This window comes from Eulemur rufifrons, chromosome 7 (assembly GCF_041146395.1).
Source record: "Eulemur rufifrons isolate Redbay chromosome 7, OSU_ERuf_1, whole genome shotgun sequence".
Taxonomy (NCBI): domain Eukaryota; kingdom Metazoa; phylum Chordata; class Mammalia; order Primates; family Lemuridae; genus Eulemur; species Eulemur rufifrons.
In genome coordinates, this window is record NC_090989.1 from 117,168,471 (window position 1) to 117,190,914 (window position 22,444).

The 22,444-nt window shown below is 46.2% G+C and overlaps 1 protein-coding gene across 1 annotated transcript; it reads left to right on the plus strand.

The window, feature by feature from the left end:
- The first annotated feature begins 98 nt into the window (after positions 1-98).
- On the plus strand, positions 99-22,105 carry RBP2 (retinol binding protein 2). The gene is made up of 4 exons (XM_069473165.1): positions 99-228; positions 12,929-13,107; positions 20,191-20,292; positions 21,824-22,105. The coding sequence occupies exons 1-4, from the start codon at positions 156-158 to the stop codon at positions 21,872-21,874; spliced, it is 405 nt and encodes a 134-aa protein (XP_069329266.1). The 5' UTR covers positions 99-155; the 3' UTR covers positions 21,875-22,105.
- The last annotated feature ends 339 nt before the right edge of the window (positions 22,106-22,444 follow it).

Below are 22,444 nucleotides of genomic sequence, written 5' to 3' on the forward strand. Positions count from 1 at the left end.
GTTCTTTTGAGTTGTGCTTATGACCTTTGAACCTCTTATCTGCAGAGCCATAAACCTGGTCCACTAGTATAAAAGCAACTCATTCCAACACATTCTCCCTGCAGCCTGCTCCTTGACGTCCACCACACACCCACAGGGAACCAGAAGCTGCCGCTATGACAAGGGACCAGAATGGAACCTGGGAGATGGAGAGTAATGACAACTTTGATGGCTACATGAAGGCCCTAGGTAAGGGGGAGGCTGGGGTTGCGGAGGGAACAGGATGTTGGGAGGACTGTGGTCTGGTCCTCTAGACAGTGCCGCTGTGGGGTTCAACAGACCTGTATGCAAATCCTCACTCCTCACATACAGCTGTGTAATATCAAGCAAGTCGTAAAAATTCTCTGAGGCTCAGTTTCCTCGTCTGCAAATTGGGAATAATGATAAATGAGATTTTGTTTAGAAGGTCCTTAGCAGAGTGCCTGGCCCACAGAAAACATACGCTGAATGAAGGACACACACACACACACTCCCAAACCTGAGAGGATGATGTAGTTGCTCCCCTGCCATGTGACCACCATCTTTTGACAACCACTTGGACCTGATGTTACCCACCAATGACCCTTGCATTGCTCTTTTGTCAGTCTTATAATGGGGAAGCAGAAAAGGAAGCAAATCTCTCAGCCTGGGAAAATCAGGCGCGCGGGAGGCTAGGAGAGGCTTTTGTAATGTAGCTCACACAACCCACTGTTTACCTGACTTCTGAACTGGGCTCCAGGCCAAAGGCTGCCAGTCTGTGTGCGTCCTGAGTTGACTACAGGGTGGGTCTCTTGTGGAGCTGGCAGAAAACACATCGCCCTGTGCAGCCTGCGGGCCCCGCGTGAGACCAGAGTGAGTGGGCCCACAGCAAGGGGCTCCCGTGCCCCTGCACTGGGCAAGGAGCTTCAGCTGCCTGTCCCACATCATCCCTGCAGCAGCCTCTTCATCCCCTGTTCCAGCTTCGCTGTTCCCCACAGGTGGAGTTACCTCATAGGACCTGCCCACACACGTAGGATGAGGAAGAAACATGGCTGTGGGTGAGGCTGGAGGCCCAATAACATGGAAATGATGGTGGGAGGTCTTTCCAAGAATGGGAATCATGGGTTTTTATGTGCAGTTAACTCCTAGCTTGAACATCTCCACATCAATGAACAAGGAGAGCAGTGACGTATTTCACAATTTATGGAGCTTAGCACCTTCTTCACGTACTTCAGACACGCTTCCAGCACTGACCAGCTTTCTTCTCATTCTGGTCATCAGAATTTTACTTCAGTATACTTGAGGGGGATGAAGGAAGAGGCAAAAATCCTCCTATCGGTGCCCACCCTCAACCCTGTGGCACTTGTTTTTGAGAACCATGAGTGGCCAACAGAAATGGAATTCTGATTCTACACATGGGTAAATGGTTTGGAGCATAGCTCGGAACTATATTTCTTAACAACACTATACACATGAGGAAGCCAAACCAGAAGGGTCAACACAACTGGGGCTACGACTTGCTTTGGGACCTTGAGCCAGTGTTTTAACCCTTTAGAACCTCAGTTTCCTCGTCTGCCAAATAAGGATAATAGCACCAGCCTTGCCTTTCTCTCCAGATGATGTTGGGTATAGTTGTGGTTTTGAGCAACTGAAAGTGCTTTAACGAGGGCTGTTTGGAAGTTTCAAGGTTTCAGCAGTATGCTGAATAAGCCAGACTCATTTAATATAATTAGAAAGCAACCTTGTGTCTTTTGCTGCTTATGCTTAAATAGTAAAAAGTCCTGTAGTGACTTTAGGTTTAAAATCCAGTCTCAGTTTAGTTGATGGCTCTGCAGGGTGGGCCCCTAAAGCTCATCTCTCCAGGCCCAAGGTGGGAGGCAAACATTCCTACCACCCTCTTTCCCCTCTAGGGGGTTGGGAGGATGCAGGGCACACCATCAGCTCTCCCCAGGAAATCCTCTAACAACAGCCTTCCTCTGCCCACTTGCACACCAGCTTACACCCTCGATGTGAGTCAGGGGCTCATGAGGCGTGAATGTGTTATTAGGATATCTCCATCAGATGATGGTTTGGATTGTTTTCTAATTCTCCTTGGTATCAAATACTTGTCATTTCTTAGAGCCTCAGTCAAAACTTCCAATTTAATATCATATTACATTGATTTAACCTTAATGAACAAATTGTGTAACCTCTGTGTACTAAGGTCTCTGCAGCGTAGAGAGTTAGGCTGACACTTTGCTGATTAAGATTAACACTGTAGGCGGTAGTACTAGCTACACCCAGAATGTGGATGTGCTTGGTGCCTGGTTTCCCCAGCTGCTGACAGCCCGCAGTGTCTCAGGACCCCAGGAATGTGCCCAGCTCAAGTCCATGATGCCATGTGCAGAAGTGCCTTAGCCAGAGTCACCTTCCCACCACTGAAACAAACAAGACACCTGGCCCCTCTCACCTGCCCAGGAGGATGTGGGTGGGGCAGCAACTGGCAGTGATTAAAGACAGGTCTCAAGGGGCTGAGCCAGAAGCAGGCAAGGTGGGGCTTCCCCCTCAATCTAAAAGCAGCCCCGCAGAGCTGTACAGTTTCCTGCATGCCCAGGCTACAAGGCAGATTTGCTTTCCCAACACTGAGAACTCAACGAAACTTGCCTTCCTTGCCCTTTTGAGCACTGAGTCTCTTGGCATTTGGGAAGAGCATGTGTGGAGATTTCTGCAATTCCCCAGATGTGTAAATACTAAGTATGATGCCATTCCCTGTCTAAGAACTATTAATTTCTTAGACTTTAACCCCCAGCACTAGGGCGCTGGCTTTCTCTGCGGGCCTGGTTGTTAGCTCAGTAAGAAAAGAGAAACTCTGCTGAGATGTGGGTCTGGGCAGCAAACTGGCTTTGTCACTAGCCCAGTGAGTCACGCCACACACTGGCCTCCCCGCATGATTCAGCAGAGGGACACCTCATGGCAACCTTTGGGTTTGCCTGAAATTGTCAGTCACTAAGAGTTCAAAGGGTAAGTGAGCCAGGGATCGATGGTACCTCCTCTCCTGCCTTCTTGGCCAGCTGGTGTTTCTTAAGTCCCCAGATTGTTTCTTGACAGCAAGGAAAGCAGGTGGGGAACTCTTTTTCCCTGAGGAATTTGTCATGTCCCAAGGTCCTCCTTCAGGTCAGATCAGGGAAGAAGGAGTGGGAGGGGTGGTCTTCATTTTAAAGGGGAGGCCAAGGAGGACAGATATAAGGAGGTCCCAGCAATGTGAAAGAAGAGGGAGAGAGTCCATTAACTCTCACGGGACTCCTCTACCAAAGCTTTAGAAGTTGCCTTGGAACCAGGGAACAGAAGTTGCCTTGGAACCAGGGAACGTGCCATCTGAAGCAGAACCAAAACTGGTCTCTCTTCTCAAGGAGCACAAATTGGTGTAGATTGTCAAGATACAGTCATACACAAATGGTGCTCCTGTTTTTAATTAGCATGTGACAAATCACCCAAAAATGTAGTGGTTTGAAACAACCACAGTCATTTAATTATTATCTCTCACAGTTCTGGGGATTGACTGGGTTCACCTGGGTGTTCTTGCTCAAAGGCTCTCAATCGGTTACAACTGGACAGTGGCTGGGGCCGGAGCCATCTCGAAGGCTTCCCCACTCACGTGTGTGTCTGGCAGTCGGTGCTGGCTGGCAGCTGAGGCTTTAGCGGGGGCTGTTGACATCTACATGTGGTCTCCCCATGTGGCCCGGGTTTCCTCACAGCATGCTGGCTGGCTGTGTTTGACAGGAGAGGAGGCAGAACATGGCCTTTTGTGACCCAGCCCCAGAAATCACCAGGTGTCATATTCACTGTATTTTATTGGTCGAAGTGTTACAAGCCCACCTGTGTTTAAAAGGAAGTGATGTAGATCCTTCCCTCAGTGGGATGAACGTCAAAGTCACATTGTAAGAACAACATGGAGGATGAGAGGTATTGTCACAGCCATTTAAGAAAATATCTGCCACAGATGGGCCAGTGGGTGACTATATGCCTTGGGCCCTAAAGAGCAATAATATCATTAGAACAATAGTAAGAAAAAGCATGTGCAGGGTGGTGAAGGGAGCTATAGTACGTGAGTCAGTACTTCCTGAGGACTTCTGGGTAGGGTTTTGAAGGAAGAAGAGGAGTACTCCATGCAGAGATGGAGGCAGGCCTGGCCCCATGGGCACGTGCACAGGCATGGCCTGGGAGACCAAAGGGAAGTACATTGCCAGAGGGCGAAGTGAAGGAGGCAGAGAAGGAAGAGTCTGGAAAGGCAACAGGAGCTTTAAGGCAGTGTGCCACGTGTGGACTTCATCCTGCAAGGGGGAGGTTGGGGAGGAATTATATGCAGAGGAGGGAGACGTTATCAAGGCTCACTCTGACAGCAGAGGACTGAAGAGGTTATTGCAATGGCCTTGGGAAGGTGGTGACAGGTGGGAGAGCAGTGCTGAGAAGGGTGGATGGGGAGGTGTCCAGAGCAGGCAACAGACTAGATGTGGTGTCTGGATTGGGAAGAACCAGGGAGGGGTCAGCCTAGAAAACGAAACACCACCATGTAACTTTAATCAGTGAAGATGAGGAAGAAATGTGTCCTAAGATTATTTGGATAATGTTAAATTTAGACCATCTTTTAGGAACTCTTTATTCCCTAAATTGTAAATATTTGGAAATAACCCATTCTTCTCTTAATTCACAATAGAAGGTGAAAACCATCTTCAATGAAGAACTACTTTTTCATTTAAATTAACATGCACAGACTTTAAAGAGCAGTGACTACTCTAAACAGTTCCAGTGGATCTCTGGAAAGCTCCACTAGGAAGGTGGAAGCCTTAAAGGCTGAAATCAGACAGCCCCCACCTGAGTGGTCTCTGCCAGGTAACAGTTCCCGAATATCTGCAATGTGCAAAATTCCGTCCTGACCCTTTGGGAGCTCGAAATCTAGCATCAGAGGTGAGCATGTGCACAAATTATTCTCACACCATGATAAGCATCGTGCTAGAGCTTTATATACATTATTTCATTTTAATTAATTAAATTTTCAACAAATGCATTGATCACCTATGACACATCAGGGAGTGTGCTAGGCATTGGCGATACAGTGGGGACAAGGAGACAGGTTCCCTGCTGTCATGGAGTTTACATGCTAGTGGGGAGACAGATGAGTTTAGGTAGTGGTAAGTGCTTCATAGAAAATAAAAAAGAATAATGGGATGGAGTGTGATGGATGTTCAGGGAAGACCATGTGAGGGGGTCACAGTGGAGCCGAAGCTTGAGTGCTGAGAAGTGTTGTTCTGGGCACAGGGGACAGCAAGTGCCAAGGCTTTGGGTGTTTTCAAGGACACAAGAAGGCTGGTGCAGTGGGAATGTGTGAACAGGGAGAAGGCAAGGGAGAGGGTGAGAGTGGAAAGGTAGACAGAGAACAGACCACACTGGCCTTACGCTTATAAGACCAAATCAATCTTTATATTCTTTGAGGATCTCTCTGCCCACGGTGTGGAGAATGAATCATAGGAGGGCAAGGCTGGAAGCAGAGAGGCCCGCCAGGAGGCTGCTGTGCTGTCCACGCAGGGGCTGATGGTGACTTGGGCTAGGGCAGTGCCTGTGGGGCTGGAGCAGAGAGGATGGATTCAGCATATATTTGGGGGCTTGCAGATGATTATGGAGAGGAAATGGAGGAAATGAAGATGAGTCCCAGATTTAGGCCTGAGTAACTGGGAAGGCTGTGATCCCCTTGGCTAAAATGGGGAAGACATGGGGAGTGGTGAGTTTGGGTGGGGTGCCAGTTGGGGGGGATGCATATTTTGCATTTGCATATTTTGCATATTTTGGTTTCAGATACCTGTTACACACCCAGATGGAGTATTAAAATTGGTACATTGATATAAGACCTGGAGCTCAGGGTATAGTCAGGGATAAATACAGAAAGAATGTTTTCCATTTTATGGGGTGAGGAATCTGAAGCCCAAAGAAGTGAGAGACTTGCCCGTGGCCACATGTGGCTGGGAAATGGTGGCACCTGGACAGGAGCCCAGTCTACCAGCTTCTAACACCCATGGTCCTTTCCACAGCACTGCTCTAGGTGGGGGTACCAGACATGGGGAGAGGGGAGGAGCAGCTTTATTCTGAATAAGTTTGGTCAGGATGGAGACATCCAAAAGAGACAGGCAGGACCCTCAGAAATATTGTAAGAGTCACTCAAAGTCACTGGATAAAAATGAATGGCTGTGTGGAGGGATGGATAGATGAATAAATAAATGTCTGATGGCCCAAGGATGAATTTATTTCCCAAAATTTGGATTCCTACTGGTGCCCACACGTCAATGAAGTTATACACATTTGCAAAGTCTCTATTGAACCACATGGTACCTGGTTGGACTTTCGAAGGAGAAAGTGCTGAGTTGGAAAGAGCCCAGGTGGTAATAAGTGCAGGTCCTTCTTACAGCTCTGTCTTTGCATGTTTCGGCAGCGCCTCCACTCCCCATCCCCGTCCCCGTCGTCTCCATGGTGAGAACTAGACTATGGGGGTGGGTAGTGCATGGGGATCAGGGAGGCTCCCCAGGGTCTCCAGCCTCCGGTGGCCAGGAGGGAGTGAGAGGAGGAGGTAGGCAGGGAGCCAGTCTAATTCCTCTCTAAATGTGTTCTCTGGAGGAGGAAATGGCACGGAAAAAAGAGAAGATTGCTCTTCCACTCTGCTTCTCTCAATTGCCTAAGATTGTGGATGATTTGAGAATTAAAGAGTCCAGGTTCGAAGCCCATCAAAGCTGCACTTTGAATGGTTCTCAGATTTCATATGATGAATATGTGTGCCTCTCTGCTCTTTAATTTACAAAGAACACCTGCCCTTTTAGCCTGCAACTATAGCTTTTTTCACAAGCACATTACAAAGCATTTTAATGTTGAGTAGCATACTCATATTTCAACTTTATGGCTTGCATTGTTCAAAATGCAGTTATGAAAAGTATGGTTTAATAAAGTCAGTTCGGTGTTTTTTTTGTTTTTTTTTTTTTTCGTTCTGCAGCAACTATAAGCCACATATATTATTCAGAAATAGCTTGCCTTTGGACCTTTCCTTCTGAGATAGAAATTCATTTTACCTGGCTATAAATCAGACTCAGAGATACCTTTAATCCAGAAAATCAGATAAAACATACTTGATAACCCTGGTGTTAAAATAGCGTATCAGAAAAATAATTTTCTCTGCAAAGTACAAAGAGGAAGTGTTTTTGTAATCTGTGTGTGTGTGTGTGTGTGTGTGTGTGTGTGTTCTACAGCTGCAGTTAAACCCTTTTGATTAGAAATATCATGAATCCACCAAGGGGACATTTGGCTCCCTTCCCTGGGGTGGAGCAGAGGTGACATGATTTACTGGCCTGTGCAAACGCTAAAGGGTGGCCAAGAGGCCAAGCCATTTTTCAATCCAGAGGAGAAGTGATGCTTGATTCCATTTGCGTAGTCTTCTAATAAGATTCCCCCGGCACTGGTCAGAAAGATTGACTAGGGATGCAGTTTCCAGGACAAACCAGTCCTCTCAGCAATAGACATTTTTTAGCTGTGATCTAGCTTTCTAAGCAACCAGGGACAAGCGACAATTTTTATGGTGGTGGCATTAGTTGTGAATGACAGAGTGTGTCAGGAGCTCTATGCTCACTGGGGGACTCCAAACCCACCACTTAAATTCCCTGGGCCTCAGTTTCCACATCAATAGAGTGAAAATAGACTTATTCTTAGGGAAACACTTCAGTTCTAAATTTTTCTGTAATTTCCAATTCCTCCTTAGTAGTTTTGCCTGGAGCCCTCTCTTTTGTTTCGTCTGGTTAATAGATGACCTCAGATTTTTCTCTTCCCATCTTCCAACTATGGTTCCAGCAGTATGGCCAATGTGCATCGAGTACCCACAAGCTCCTTGCTACTCTGTAAAGCATTTTACCATCGTTTTTACTAAATTCACACCATAAATAGTCCTATGAAGTGATCTTTTCCTCATTTTCCCAGAAAAAGAAAGGGACTTCTCCAAGGTCACATAGCTGAGTAATAAGGGACAGGATTATACCCAGCTCTTCCCGTTATCTTTGCTCTTTAATACCAGTGGTTCTAAACTTTAGCATGCATGGAATTACTTAAAAGACACGTAAGAACAAGCAGGGCCTGGAAGAGCTCTTATTTAACAGGTCTGGGGTGGGCCCAGAATCTTCATTTCTCACAGCTTTCCTGTTGCTGATGGTAATGCCAGCCCAGGAACCTCACTTTGAGAACCACTGCCCTAGACCGTGCTGCTCCCATTAACCGATACGTCATGTTTCTTGAGCGCCTACTATGTTCCTAGCCCTGGACCTGAAAGAGTCAGGAGAAAATGCTGAGTAGTGTTGGGGACAGGGGGTAAAACCATGTGGCCTGGATAGCAGGTGAGGAGGCAGGCAAGTAAGAGCAGAGGCTGGAGGAGGCAAGGCTGGGGCTGGGCCTGATGAGATTTGGGGGGCTGGGAGGACAGCGGCAGGGATTCAGGGAGGAAATGGTCAAGGAGTATTTGGGAAAATGCAAAGGACACGGGGGGAACCGGCCTGTGAGGTCAGGAGGCTTAATAATGATGATTACGATGATGACAGCTACCACTTACGAAGCTGTCACCACAGGCTGCCAGCCACGGCAGAGCTCTTCACAAACACTGTCGCATTTAATCCTCACAACAAGCTGATGCAGTTAATAATAGCTCCACTTATGGCCACCACTCTCTGCTGCTTCTAGATCTGGACCCAAGTGTCCAGCAATGCGACTGGAGCTAGACACACAGACGTCACCTGACTTGCTAGACTTTGTCTCTGGGGCAGGAGAGAAATAGGAGTGGGAATGTGACATGTCAGCCTCTTGCCAGCTCCTCTGCCTGCCACAAGCCCATGCTTACACTGACTAGAATGTGGAGGACATTTTCAGTGGCTTTTAGCAATTTTTAAGGAAGCATTCATTTTTAAGTCAGAAATGCTTGACCGCTTGGTCCTGTCTAAACAGATGAGCAGTTGCCTTGAAGGGAGAAAAATTAAATAGACATTTCCATGATTGCAGGGCCAAGGCGGCCGAGATCAATGCCTCAGAAAGGGTTTTCCACATTATGTCGTGTGGAACACCTGCCCAGCAGGATGTCCCTCCACAGAGGGGTTTCACAGCAGGTGCATAAGATTTTGAAAGGCTGCATCCTGTGTCCTCTCCTCCCACCTTGGAGTTACAAAGCATCTTTCCTATATTAAAGTTTCCGTGAAATTCTTCAGTGCAGAAACCAGCTTCTCTTCATTTTAATACCTCATTTGACCAGAAGCCTATTTTTTAACCACTGCACATCCCACTGAGCTGAGGCCCACAGCAAATGCAGTGGGGACCCCTGGGCTCTGTGAATGCTGGCCAAGAAGACTAGAGGTATTCACAGCACCGAGGGCAGCCGAGAGAGCCTTCATCTCACCCTGCATCTATGGCCTGCAGGCTGTGTGGCTTGGACATGCCCACAGACAATTCCATAAGCCAGAGCTGAAGCTAAACAAGCTGCCAGGGAATGTACAGGGGATGGCATGTGATTGCTCCAGTTCTGACTTATTATATGAGGTCTGTCCGGAAAGTATCCAGCCATTATTAATATAACAAGCACAGTTCGCGCGACATGTATGTAACCTGGCAGCCAAGGAGAGTGGACTGGAATGCACATGCGTGAACAATCACACCCTCACTGTACTAGTCAGCGGGGCACTAGACACTGTTGAGTGAGCATGTGTGCTGTGTGACCATCGCATTCAAAATGACTGAGCAAGTAGAGCAACGAATTTGCATCAGATTTTGTGTTAAGCTTGAACATTCCTCCGTGGAAACTATTCAGATGATTCAGAAGGCCTTCGGGAACGATGCAATGAGTGCAGCACAAATAAATGTGTGGCACAAACGCTTTAAAGATGGTTGAGAATCTGTTGAAAGTGACCACGTTCTAGAAGGGCTGCAGCAAGCAGAACACCTGAGAATGTTGAACATATACAGATGGGTTAGGTTAAGAGATGCTGGGAGAACTGTGTGAGGTCCCAAGGTGCCTACTTGGAAGGGAGGCTTCCTTGCCCTATGTACAATGTTTCTTGTATCTTCTTCAATAAATGTCTCTATTTTCATATTACATGGCTGAATACTTCCTGGACAGATCTCATATAGCCCTGGGCCTAGAAAACTATTGCTGGGGCTGGCAGGAGGTCGGGGGGTAGTATGCAAGAGCCCTGGAAAACAAACTGCCTCAAACAGGGGGGACTTACCCAGCTGGATCCAAAAGCCCTGTGTCTCCAAGGGAAATTTAACAAGAGTCATCAGTTACTTGTGTCTTGGACAGCCATGGAAAATGCACAAATGGGGATGGCCTATCTGGGCTATCCAGAGCTTTGGGGGCACAGCACTGGCACTGGAGACAGACCGTCCATTCAGATACCACCTCGATTGCTTCCTCACTGTATAATCCCGGGCAAGTGACACAACTTCTCTGAGGCAGTCTCCTCACTGGTAAAATGGAGCTAATAGAACACGTATCCTGTGGGTGTGTTTGGAGAATACAGTGAGCAACGTTTCCCAAGGGAGGTTCCACCATGGGGCACCATTCCTGGTTGGTGCCAAACAGCATCTGAATCACCACCCCAAATATTACTGAGTCCACACGGCATGGCCCATAGACTCACCTCACCTAAAATTCAGCTCGCTGTGTTCCCCTGTGAAACTAGTTCTCTCTTTAACTTCCCTGGCTCTCACCTTGGTCACCCAAGCTCAAAACCACTCTTTTCTCCTCTCAGCTTGATCTCTCTACACATCCATCCAATTACCAAGCCCCTGTGACCACTGTTTCAGCTACTATGTGTAGACAAGTCCCCTAGCCACTCTAGGTTTTCACTTCCTCATCTCTAACATGACAAGTAGGCATTTAAACAGTGGCTTTCAAATTTTACACCCTGGAAATCTTTCTCCAAACAGCTTCCTAGGACAAAGTCCAAAATCTAAAATCACTGGGCCCTACCATCCAGAGATGCTGGACCTGGGATAGAACCCAGAAATCTGTAGTTTTTGCATCTCCCCGGGGGATTCTGAAGGGTAGCTAACTTTGGGACCCACTGGTGAATTCTTAGACATGGCAGATGCTCAATAAATGTTGGGAATGATAGGTGAGTAAGGCACTGGCATTCGTGCACCAGCTCACACCAACTTGAACCTATTTCTCTTTTTGACTTGGAATATGTATACGTAATCCTTTTACTTCCTGGACTATCTAATGCTACTTGCAATTATTCCCTCAGGCCCAAATCTGACTTTATACAATTTAGGGTCCAAAAGATTACCCAGGGCCATTCCCTATGCAGATTGTGATTCCATTGTGGGTTTCCAGCTCTGGCCAACCTGCTGGCCCAAAGTGAGGTTCAAGCAGCCAGCTCAGCATCTCCTTGGTCCTTTGGGAGAAGGGGAGTAATAGCAACCAAAGAGGAACTCAGAAGGAAATGGGTCAGAAAGGAAATGGGGGAGAGGGTGAGGGAAGTAGTGCGTGGCTCCCATGGGAAGGGCGGGAGCGGTGTCACTCTCCAAATGGACAGGAGCTTCCTGAACTGCTGATAACTGCTCGTCTCTCTCATGAGCACAATATTGTGTTTATCCCACACCAGACAGTGAAATTTAGTCACCTACCTACCATAGAGATGGGGCTGGAATTCTCAGAGAAATAGCACTCAATAAATTTGAAATGTTCTTACTCTTGAGTTCATTACTACCCTTGGGTTTTAATAGAATCAGTCTTAGCATTTCTGAAAACCTTCTGGGGGATTTTCTGGAAAAAATTACAGATTTACATTGGTAACCAAAGATACCTGCAGCATTCACAGGCACAAAGGATATGATTTAACTAAAGACCAAGAGCTTGATGATGTTCATCACAAGGATAGAAACTTGGCAGTCCAGAATTACCCTCTGTTCCTAGATCTATTCCACTGCACAACTTTTTGTCTTAAGTGACATTTTATGCTGAACCAGAGTTTAGCAAGTAGGTGGGCTCAGCACTTAGCTTCTTGTAACATGCAAAGCTTAGGAAATCAAACACACCATTGGTTTGTTTGACAGTTTTCCTAATAAAAACCTAAATTGGTGTCGTGCAGATGGGAGGGGGGAGGAGGGGATGGATACGTACACACCTAATGGGTGTGATGCGCACCGTCTGGGGGATGGACACACTTGAAGCTCTGACTCAGGTGAGGGAAAGACAATATATGTAACCTAAACATTTGTACCCCCATAATATGCTGAAATAAAAAATAATAATTATTAACCTTTCCCTTAAAAACAACAAAAAAATCTCTGAGCAAGTGTTTATTGTGTAGAATATGCATAAAACTATACTGGGGGCTTATAACTGAGGCAGAACAGCCTAGCTAAGTAAGCCTCCAATCTCCTTTAAAAGCGAAAGTTTGTAACTATCCCTCCCTGCTGTGGACATTAACAAAGTTTCATCTTTATCCATGATCAAGACTAGTGGTTTTCCAAGTCTTTTTTCTTTTAAACCATGAGATCTTTTTGTTCAGCAAACTCTTAGGAGGAAGGCCAATGTGTCCAGAAGATAGAACAGAGCTGCTGTGGCGGAAGGGTGTGTATATATGTGTGTGTGTGCACGTACATGTGTGTTGGGAGCCGCAGCTCAGGAGTGAGCCCCACCTGCTATGTCATCCTCCCATCAGGACTCCTGAGGAGGTGTGGAGAGACCCCTAGGTTTCCCAGCAATGGACTGAGATGTCCGACTTGGCCATGTGTAAGACAACTGTTTGTTTTCTACTTAAGCAAAGACAAGTGGCTTGTCCATGATCTGTGTTTCTGGTCCTGAATGTTTGGCCTTGTTAAAGAAATGAATGAGTCTGGCTGAGCACATCATAACCTCCTCAATTCCCTTTGCCAACAGATATTGATTTTGCCACCCGCAAGATTGCAGTACATCTGACTCAGACGAAGATCATTGATCAAGATGGTGATAAGTTCAAGACAAAAACCAACAGCACGTTCCGCAACTATAACTTGGATTTCACTGTTGGGGTGGAGTTTGACGAGCACACAAAGGGCCTAGACAACCGGCTCGTTAAGGTATTGATCCGCCTGGTGTTTTCCACTCACATGCTCTGTGCAGGGGCTGGCTATTTGGCTTCATGATGAAAAAAAATGATAGAAACAACCCCAGAAGGATCAGGAAAGGGGGACCAGAATAAACTTAACGATGCTGGCAAGAAGCAGGTATTGAAAGTTTGGTAGGAAGAGGCAGGATAAGGAGAGATTAATATCCCAACCTCTCCAGGATGTGGGGCAGGGGCCTATGGGTCACCTATGGACATGGGCCCAGCAGGCAAAGGGAAGAGGGTGAGGTGCAACGTCATGGGACAGTGACTGTGCCAGCTGGGTAGTACAGCTTCGTGTAAGGGACAGCTCTGCCCAGCTCCAGCCTGGCACTGCCATGGAGCAGCAAAGCCTTGCAGTGCCAGATTTGTTTTTAAGAGATGTTGAGGAATCAAATGTTTCTATATAAAATATCTCAATTTTAGATAATCCCAACTGATTTAATGTTTTTTAGAAAAGTATGAGGCAAATCAAACAAAAAAAGAATCAGTAGACTAAACAAAGACAGAGTTTGTCCAGTTGTAGTAACTTGGAGAAGTCTCAGGCAAGATCGTGGCTTCCATGCTAGCATTACCTTAACTCACAAGATGTAACCTAGGAAATCCTCCGGGCATCCAAAGGCAGGACTTGCAGCTATTTGAACTATTTGAATGTAGGTAGGACCCTGAAAGCGATCAGAAGACAACCCTGGGCAGGGAATGGGAAGTTATCTCAAAGCCCTAAAACCTGAGTCTGCAGAAGAGGCAGGCCAGGCCCTCTCAGGCAACAGGGAGAAGTGGGATGGTGCTGGGCAGGCAGGGCTCACAGCACTGGCACCCCGGCCCAGTGACCTGCCCCCCTGCTCACATGCATGCTCAGTGTGCCTGCCTTTGGTTTTCCAAATCAAATTACACCTGGTCAGTCCCCACCAAACAGGAATAGGGAGAAATCCAACCTCAGCTGTATTTAAGGATTCCTTCATAAAGAACCCCAGAGATACATGTCCAGGACACTTGGAAGGGTTCCTGGTTTATCACGGTTGCCACTGACAGTTCACCGTCCATGCCCATGCAGTTTATATGAGGGTGGGCAGTTTCAATATTCATAGGATCCTTTCCCATTGTGCCATATCAGCCTCTGGCACAACTGTCCCTGCTCCCAAGCAGAGGGAGGGCAGAGCTGAGGACTCTTTCCCAAGGTACCCATGCTCTCACCCCCTGCAAACAGCCAGTCCCTAGGGTTCCAAGGTGACACAAAGAAGCAGGATCCTCCACCCTGCCCCTCCCCTCTCACCACGAGCCCCTTCCTCCCAGGGTCAGGCCACCACCCTCCAACTCTTACCTTGTGCTTTTAGGAGGTCTTTCAAAGTCAGAGGCCTTAATTCTCCCTCAAAGCAGGGGGCAAAAGCTCTGGTCTTTCTCCTGGGGTGGGGAAGAGAAGCTATTGTAATTCTTTGGTGATGACTCTTTTTTTTTTTTTTTTGAGACAGAGTCTCACTTTGTTGCCCAGGCTAGAGTGAGTGCCGTGGCGTCAGCCTAGCTCACAGCAACCTCAAACTCCTGAGCTCAAGGGATCCTCCTGTCTCAGCCTCCCGAGTAGCTGGGACTACAGGCATGCACTACCATGCCTGGCTAATTTTTTCTATATATTTTTAGCTGTCCATATAATTTCTTTCTATTTTTAGTAGAGATGGGGTCTCGCTCTTGCTCAGGCTGGTCTCGAACTCCTGAGCTCAAACGATCCGCCCACCTCGGCCTCCCAGAGTGCTAGGATTACAGGCGTGAGCCACCGCGCCCGGCCGGGTGATGACTCTAAAACCAAGAAACAGGACATTTTATTTCTCAATCAAGTTGTCCTATAGCATTGATAATCTCAGCCATTAAATCCAGGTTGAATTACATATAGTGTTCCTTGTTAAAGAAAGTCGGGACATGAAAACCACTTTGGAAATTCTTCCATCAGAGCAGTCCTGGCATGAGAGCATAAGCTTCTGGGCCCTGGAACACCCACTTATAGACCCCCTCCCTGAGCGGGTAATGGATCCACACGCCTTTTCTGCACCTCTGAACCACGTGGCTGAAAGGCAAATTCATCCGACACCAGAACTGCTAGGAAAATTTGTCTCAGAATTTTTGCATCACTCTACTGTTCCAACCTAATCAATGCAAAATGATTCATTTTCCATCACCTTTCAGTTTAGGGTATAGGCTCTTGAAAAATAGGCCTGTTCTGTCAGACTTATTCCTTTATCACCTTTGATGGTGGAGAACTTGCTCTTCCTGAAATAAATCACACTCTTCCGGTCTTTCCTAACTCTGAAACGACTCCACCTGTTAACACCCCAGGTACCCTTCTCCTGCCTCTTTCCTTTCCATTCTCCTTCCTCCCAGGACCAGCCGTCAGCCCTTCAGAGAGAGACAATCCTTTCCCACAGCTGTCTCCTCTTTGCCTGCAGCAGAAAGCTAGAGCAAACACACACACACACACACACACACACACACACACACACACACGATCAGTGGGGGGTGAGAAGTACCCAGGACAGTGTGCCCAGCTTCCAACAATGGGCCTTTCCCGTGAGGATCACAGTGCAGAGCAGGTGCCCTTGGGACTGCCTGCTTCCTGCAACTGGACTGTAACCCTTCAGCCGGAGAGGACGCCAGGGAGTGGATGAGCCGCTCTCTCTGGTTAATTTCTGTTGCCCACGCTTCGTGGCATGCCTGAGTGCACACACCCGTGTGTGTGTATGTGCTGCACTCCTCATGCTGTTGTGCCCCAGGGCTCCACTTCTCAGCTCCTCGGTCACCCTCAGGAACCCTCTGAACGTCTCCCCGCTCCCGTTTGGAGGAGAGGTGCGTGTAGCGCCCTCTAGTGGCCGGTTCTATGCCAGCCCAGCACAGAAGCAATGAAATCACGTTGATCATGGGGTCTCCTCTTCTCTGAGGGTCCTGGCACCCCCTTCTTCCTTCCTGTGGGTCATACATATTCCTAACTGCCTATCTTGACTTGTTTCCCAGAGGGTTTAAGGCTCCTTTCCAAACTACACAAGCTACCCCAAAATAAAATTATATTAAATAGAAGTAATTGATATTCATGTAACGGAATATGGAGTGTCCCGCAGCCGTAAGAGAGGATGAAGTACTGATTCATGCTACAACATGGATGAACTTGGAAAATACATTAACTGACAGAAGCCACACACAAAAGGCCACATATTGTATGATTTCTATGAAATGTCCAGAATAGGCAAATTCATAAAGACAGAAAGTGTTTGCCACTGGGGTTGGGGACAGAGGAAATGGGTAGTGACTGCTAACAGGTACAAAGTTCCTTTGGGGGATGATGAAAATCACCTGGATTTAGATAGTGGTGGTGGTTTAGTGCACAACCTTGCGTACTAAAAACTACTGAATTGTAGACCTTAAAAGGGTGAGTTTTATGGTTTGTGAATTATATCTCAATAATAAAATAAGTAATTGAAATTGGGGGCAGATAGTAAAAGCAGGGAAAGTAGGTGTGGACGATGACAGTTAGAGCCCATGATGCTGCTGTGATGCCAGGAGAAGACAGGAGCGCGCGGAGAAGGTGGCAGGTAGTCGAGGAATCTGCCTCCCCCCTCCGGCGGCGCTCGAGGGTGGAAAAACTCTTCCCTGAAGACAAGTGCGTGGATGGGTTAAGCATGTTAATCAATGCTCTGAATTTAAAGATCTGTCTTTTTCCTTTCTAAAAAAAATTTATTGGGGAGTGATTCAAATTTACAGAAAAGTTATAAGACTAGAACAGCGAACACCTGTATACTGTTTACCAAGGGTTACCTATTGTTAACATTTTGCCCTGTTTGCTTCATCGTTTTTACATGCTTTCTCTTTAATAGACATATATTTTGTTTCTGAAAAACCTGATGCATTACCCCTAAATAACTCAGTATGTATTTTCTAAGAATTAGGAAATTCTCTTATACAACCACAGTATAGGTATCAACTTCTATAAATTTAACATGGCTACAGTACCTGTATCTAATGTACCATAAAGGGATATTTTTAAGAATGCTAATTTTGGACACTGTGATAGGAGACATCATAGCGAGGGCCCGGCTTCCTCCTTCTGTGCACAACCACCTGCCCTTGGAACGCCCTCCCCCTTCATCCCCAGCTCAGAAGCAATGACTCTCTTCGCTTGTATCTGTTTCCTCAACCTCAGGATCTTTTAAGGCAATTGAGTCTTTCCTTAAAACCTCCTCTGATGCAGGGATGAAGGGCACCAACTAAAAGCAAATTGAATTGTGGAATTTTAGTTCATTTAACCATTCTCTTCTTTGTTTCTGCTTCTCATTGTCTGTTTCACGTAGGAGTAAGGCTATAATATTGTAAGTATTATCATGATTTATTGGTAACCAATTTACTTTAGGGTCAGAATAACTTTTAATCTTGCTGTCCAATATGAGTTATTAAAATAAAATATCAGGACAGGCCCCTTACATTAACAGTTTTCTCCTTCCTTCCTTCCTTTCTTCCTTCCCTCCTTCCTTCCACAAAATTTGCTAAACCCTTACTACATGCCAGGTCTGAGTCAGGAACTAGAGGTAAAATGATGAATCAGATGCCCTTCCTGCCCTCAGGCATCTCAAGCCTCAGGGGGAAGACAGACAAGCAGATGGACAGGAACTATACAGTGTCCTTGTTGATGTACATGTATGCACTCTGGTGGGACCATGGAAACTAAGGCAAGGAGGCAAGTGGACTTACCGCAAGATTCCGTTTCAATAAAATCATTCAGTCACAGAGTCATTCAACAATGCTGGACATGGTGCTAAGTCTGATGTTGCAGAAATGAACAGCGGGCGTCCCCTCTTCTTTCATAGAGCTTATTGTCTATTGGGGGAGACAGACATTAATTCAACTGACATGCATTAGGTGACTATCATGTGCAAGGCAATCTGGGAGTGGAGAGAATAGAAGACATGAGTCCTTTCTCATTTATTTGGGAGGAAACTCAGCGTCTGAAGCCAACTGTGGACAACAGCAAATAAGTATTCCAGACAACATCCCCCTCCCAGAAGAGCGAGGAAAGCACCCTGCGAATTGAGCTTCTCTAACACCTCAAAGGTATGAGGCTTTGGATGGCCCTGAAGGAGGAGGAGACTTTCTTTATAAAGCATGTAGAATTTTATTTTTAAATTAGCTGTGGGAATATTAATATAGACAGATGGTTAAAAAAAATTCAAACAGTAGACCGTAAAATTTTTTTCCCATCCTAGCCCCCCGGCACTCAGTTCCCTCCTGAGGGAAAATCACTATTAAGGGTTTCTTTTACCTCCTTGCAGAGAATGTGTGCAAATATATGCATATATAGACATCTCCCTCCCTGTTTTATGCACATAGCTCTACTCCTTGTTTTTTCAACTTCAACAATACACTGTGGCTGTATTCTTTCAATGACTGCATAGCAGGGGTGAACCAACCATATTTAACTAGCCCCCCACTGACAGAATTTATGAAGCTTCTAGTCCTTTGCTGTAACAAACAATGCTGTAATGCATTGGGGAGTAAAATGAGGAGGAATAAAATTGTACATAAAATATATAATATGGTAAGGTCAAATATTATTTTAGAAATAGGTAGACTTAACAATCTGTGGAAAACAGATTTGCACCAAAACTCAGCTCTGAATATGCAAGGACAGTGGAAAAAGACCACAGGTGAGTTTATCACCAACTGGGTTTACAAGATATAAAGGAAAGTAAATGTCTGGTCCTTAGCATAATATTGTTCAGAGAGGCGTGATATGGTTTGCACATAATTGGAAGAAAATCAACTAGCATCAGGGTCATGCCCAGGGAAGAACTGCACAGACACAAAGCCATTCTTGGATGGGAATAACAAAATCATCTTAGGAGGTGCGTATGCAAGCCTAATTTGGACAAAGAGGTGGTTGTCCCTGCAGGACCACTTGGGGGTGGTACAGATTATACCAAGGGAGGTAGTAGGGAAGGTGAAGGTGGGGGATAGAAGCAGGGGGAGTTACCTAATAAGTAGCATGTGCACAAGGGTTTGAGTGCTGTTGGGGTTCAACAGGCCTATGGCTTCTCCAACCCGCTGGCCAGCTCACCTGGTTGTTCATCACAAGTTGTGCTGCTGCCCCTGTGCTACTAACCAGTTGGCACTGCTGCCTGGCGGAAACCAAGGACCAGGAGAAGGTCCACCCTCCTGGTTCTGGAAGAGAAGACTGGCACTGGAGCCATCTGGGTGACCCCTGATTAGCAGCTCCCCTGCCTTTTTTATATCCTACAGTGGACAATCCTCACAATGTGATTCTTGTAGGAAAAAAATCCCAGAAGTAGAATTTCTAGGTCAAAAGTATATGCAATTTTACATTTTTGAAAGGTAATATAAAAGTTCCCTCCAAAGAGATTTATACTAGTTTATATTCCCCCCTGCCATACCTCCTCTAACTCAGTATATTATCAAGCTCTTGGATCTTTGACCATATGATGAATTATATCTGAAAAGCAAAGTCTTAGTTTGCATTTCTCTTATTATGAGTGAAGCTGAATATCTTTTCTTCTGTTTAAAAGCCATCTGCTAGGGTTTTGGTTTTTTTTCCCCTTACAAGCTGTTGGTTCATGTCTTTTGTTGACATGAACTATTAAGTTAATGATCATTTCTTATTTACAGGATCCCTTTAAGGAAATCAGGTCTTTGCTGATAAGTAACACTTTTTCCCCCAGTTTTTTATTTCTCTGTTGACTTTGAAGGTATTTTCCCCTTCCAGAAATTTTATATTGTTATATAGTGAAATTTATCATCTTTCCCCCACTGATTTGAAGTGCTATCTTTACCCTATGGAAAAATGACAGAGTAAATTCCTTAAAAGAGAACAGAGCAAGCCACAATACGCCAGTTTGGCTGGAATGGAGGGTGTATGTAGAAAATAAGATCGGAAAGATCTTGGCTCCCTGAGGCTGAGGGCTCTGCAAGCAGGAGCCAGGAATGGCTGCAGGAATTGCAGGTGCAGGTTTAGATTTGTTCAGTCCCTCAAGACCACATGTTTGATTTGCCTGGGAATCTGTCATTGCAGACACTGATCGTCTGGGAAGGTGATGTCCTTGTGGCTGTGCAAAAGGGAGATAAAGAGAACCGCGGCTGGAGGCAATGGGTTGAGGGGGACAAGCTGTACCTGGTAAGTCCTGGGATCTGCCCAGCTCCCTTCCACTCTGCTTGTACAAACTACTGTGGTCACCTAGCTGGGTCCTTTGACAAGAAAAATGGCCTTGAGCTTCTCCCCTGAGCTCCAGCCAAATGTGTGTGGTCATATAGTCAGAAGGCCATTCCTATCTGGCTCAGGGAACTCCAGGAAGAAATCTATATATATGGCTGTTTCTGTGAATGGCTGCAATTAAAAAGAAAGTTCAAAATGCTGAGTTGGGAAGCCGAGATCCAAGGAGAAATGCAAGGAACACGTTAAAGACCAGCTGGGGAGATATGTGAACCATAGAATGTAGACGCCCTCTCACAGTTATGGGAGCCTGGAAGAAAGGGGGCATGGGGAGGAGAAGGGACAGCTGGGTCTGGGAACTGCCTCAGGCATTGACCTCTCTCTATGACGTGTGTCTGCCTGACCCCCAAATATTTTAGGTTAATTTGGTACTAAAACAGAGCTGTAGGAACAATAGGTGATATACTTAAATAATTTATATCTGTCTAGACAGTTAAATTTTTCATTCTTCAATCTTCAAGGTAATTTATGGATCCAGCATTCAAATGGTGAAAAATCTTTCACTCCTTCATGAATTCAGTCATTCATTTGTAAATGAAGGTCTCAATCAATAGCCCTTCCTTCCTTCCTTCATTCACCTGTGGAGTCAGGCAAGTACCTGGCTCCATTGTCAGTATTCCTGGTGCCATCGTGCCCTTCAGAGCCAGCCTTGCTTCCTCTGAGATCGTTATTTCGGAGGCAATGTCAGCGGATGATATATGGGAGGCATCCACCATGTTTTCCATTGACGATTTTCCCTACCTGCTCTGGGTTAGATGATGGATTTTTTTAATTGTAATACAATCCCAATGGTCCCTGTGGCTGAGACAATGGATCCATCATCAGCTGCATGATTGTGGTGGTTGTCCCCACGCTCATGTTTTTCCGTCCTCCTTCAAGGGTCAGAGAGGGTCAAATAAGACCTGGATCTCCCTCTGTCTGTATGAAAAACAGCACCTGTGTCTGCACAGGCAGGCCTAAGGGAGCCCTTCCACAGGTCACCCCAGTCATTTCCTGTGCCTCCACCAGCCTATGTTCTAATCACCAGAGGACGGAAAGCCCACAGGTTGGGGGCAGCTCCCCAGCCAGCATCCTCTGGGTCCTTACCTGCCAAACACTTCTCCACACTAGATCCTTCCCTTCCTCATGGCTTTGCTGCCTTTTATAAATTAGGTGATGTTGCTTTAATCATAAGAGTAGGAGAAATCCCACCCGAGAGGGTCATTTCTTTGCATTTTTCATTTTTATAGTTGTTCAGGCTCAATTCAAGTGTCAGAATTGAATTACTGCTACCTACAGGGCATGCCAGCTGAGGGGTCTGTGAGATGCCCTTTGCCCAGAATGACTAAGTGTCTTTTTTATTCCGACCTCCCATCCCCAGACACGGGGAGGGCCAGCAGCTGGGCAGACGGAAGCCCTGGCTTGTTGGCCCCTCATCCACTTTCTGATGTTGCAGGAGCTGACCTGTGGCAACCAGGTGTGCCGTCAAGTGTTCAAAAAGAAGTAACAGCCGCACGGGAGGCCTGCTCCCCAGGTGCTCCCCACTTCCCTCACGGAGCTCTCCGCTGGCCTTGGGAAGCAGCGTGGGGACCTCCCACTCCTGATGGAGCCCCATCAAGGCATCTGGGTGGGTTTTAAACAGAATGGCCACGCAACAGTGACAGACGCATTCTTTCTCCTTTGAAACCTAGCATTAAATGGAAAAACAAAAATCACTCCTGTGCTTTGAAACCTTTTATATCTGTCTCCCTTTATTTCTAGACCTGTCAGAAGAGGTGACTGCCTGCTTGGGTTTTTGCATGGTTTCGTTGTTGGTTTTTGTTAATTTCATTTCGTGTTATTTTATTTTTTCATTTTTGTTTGCTTGTTGGGGTTACGGATGGGGGCCTGTTTTACCTAGAAGCATTCTCTGGCAAACACAGCATTGCCTACTGATTCCTGAACATCCCTCATTTGAGATTCATTCCTTTGAACAGCACATTATTTCTCAAAAATTCTATTTCAAGATACATGTGACTTCCAGCTTACACCTTGCCCTGAACAGCCCGGGCAGAGATATCCCCAAAAGCTTCAGCAG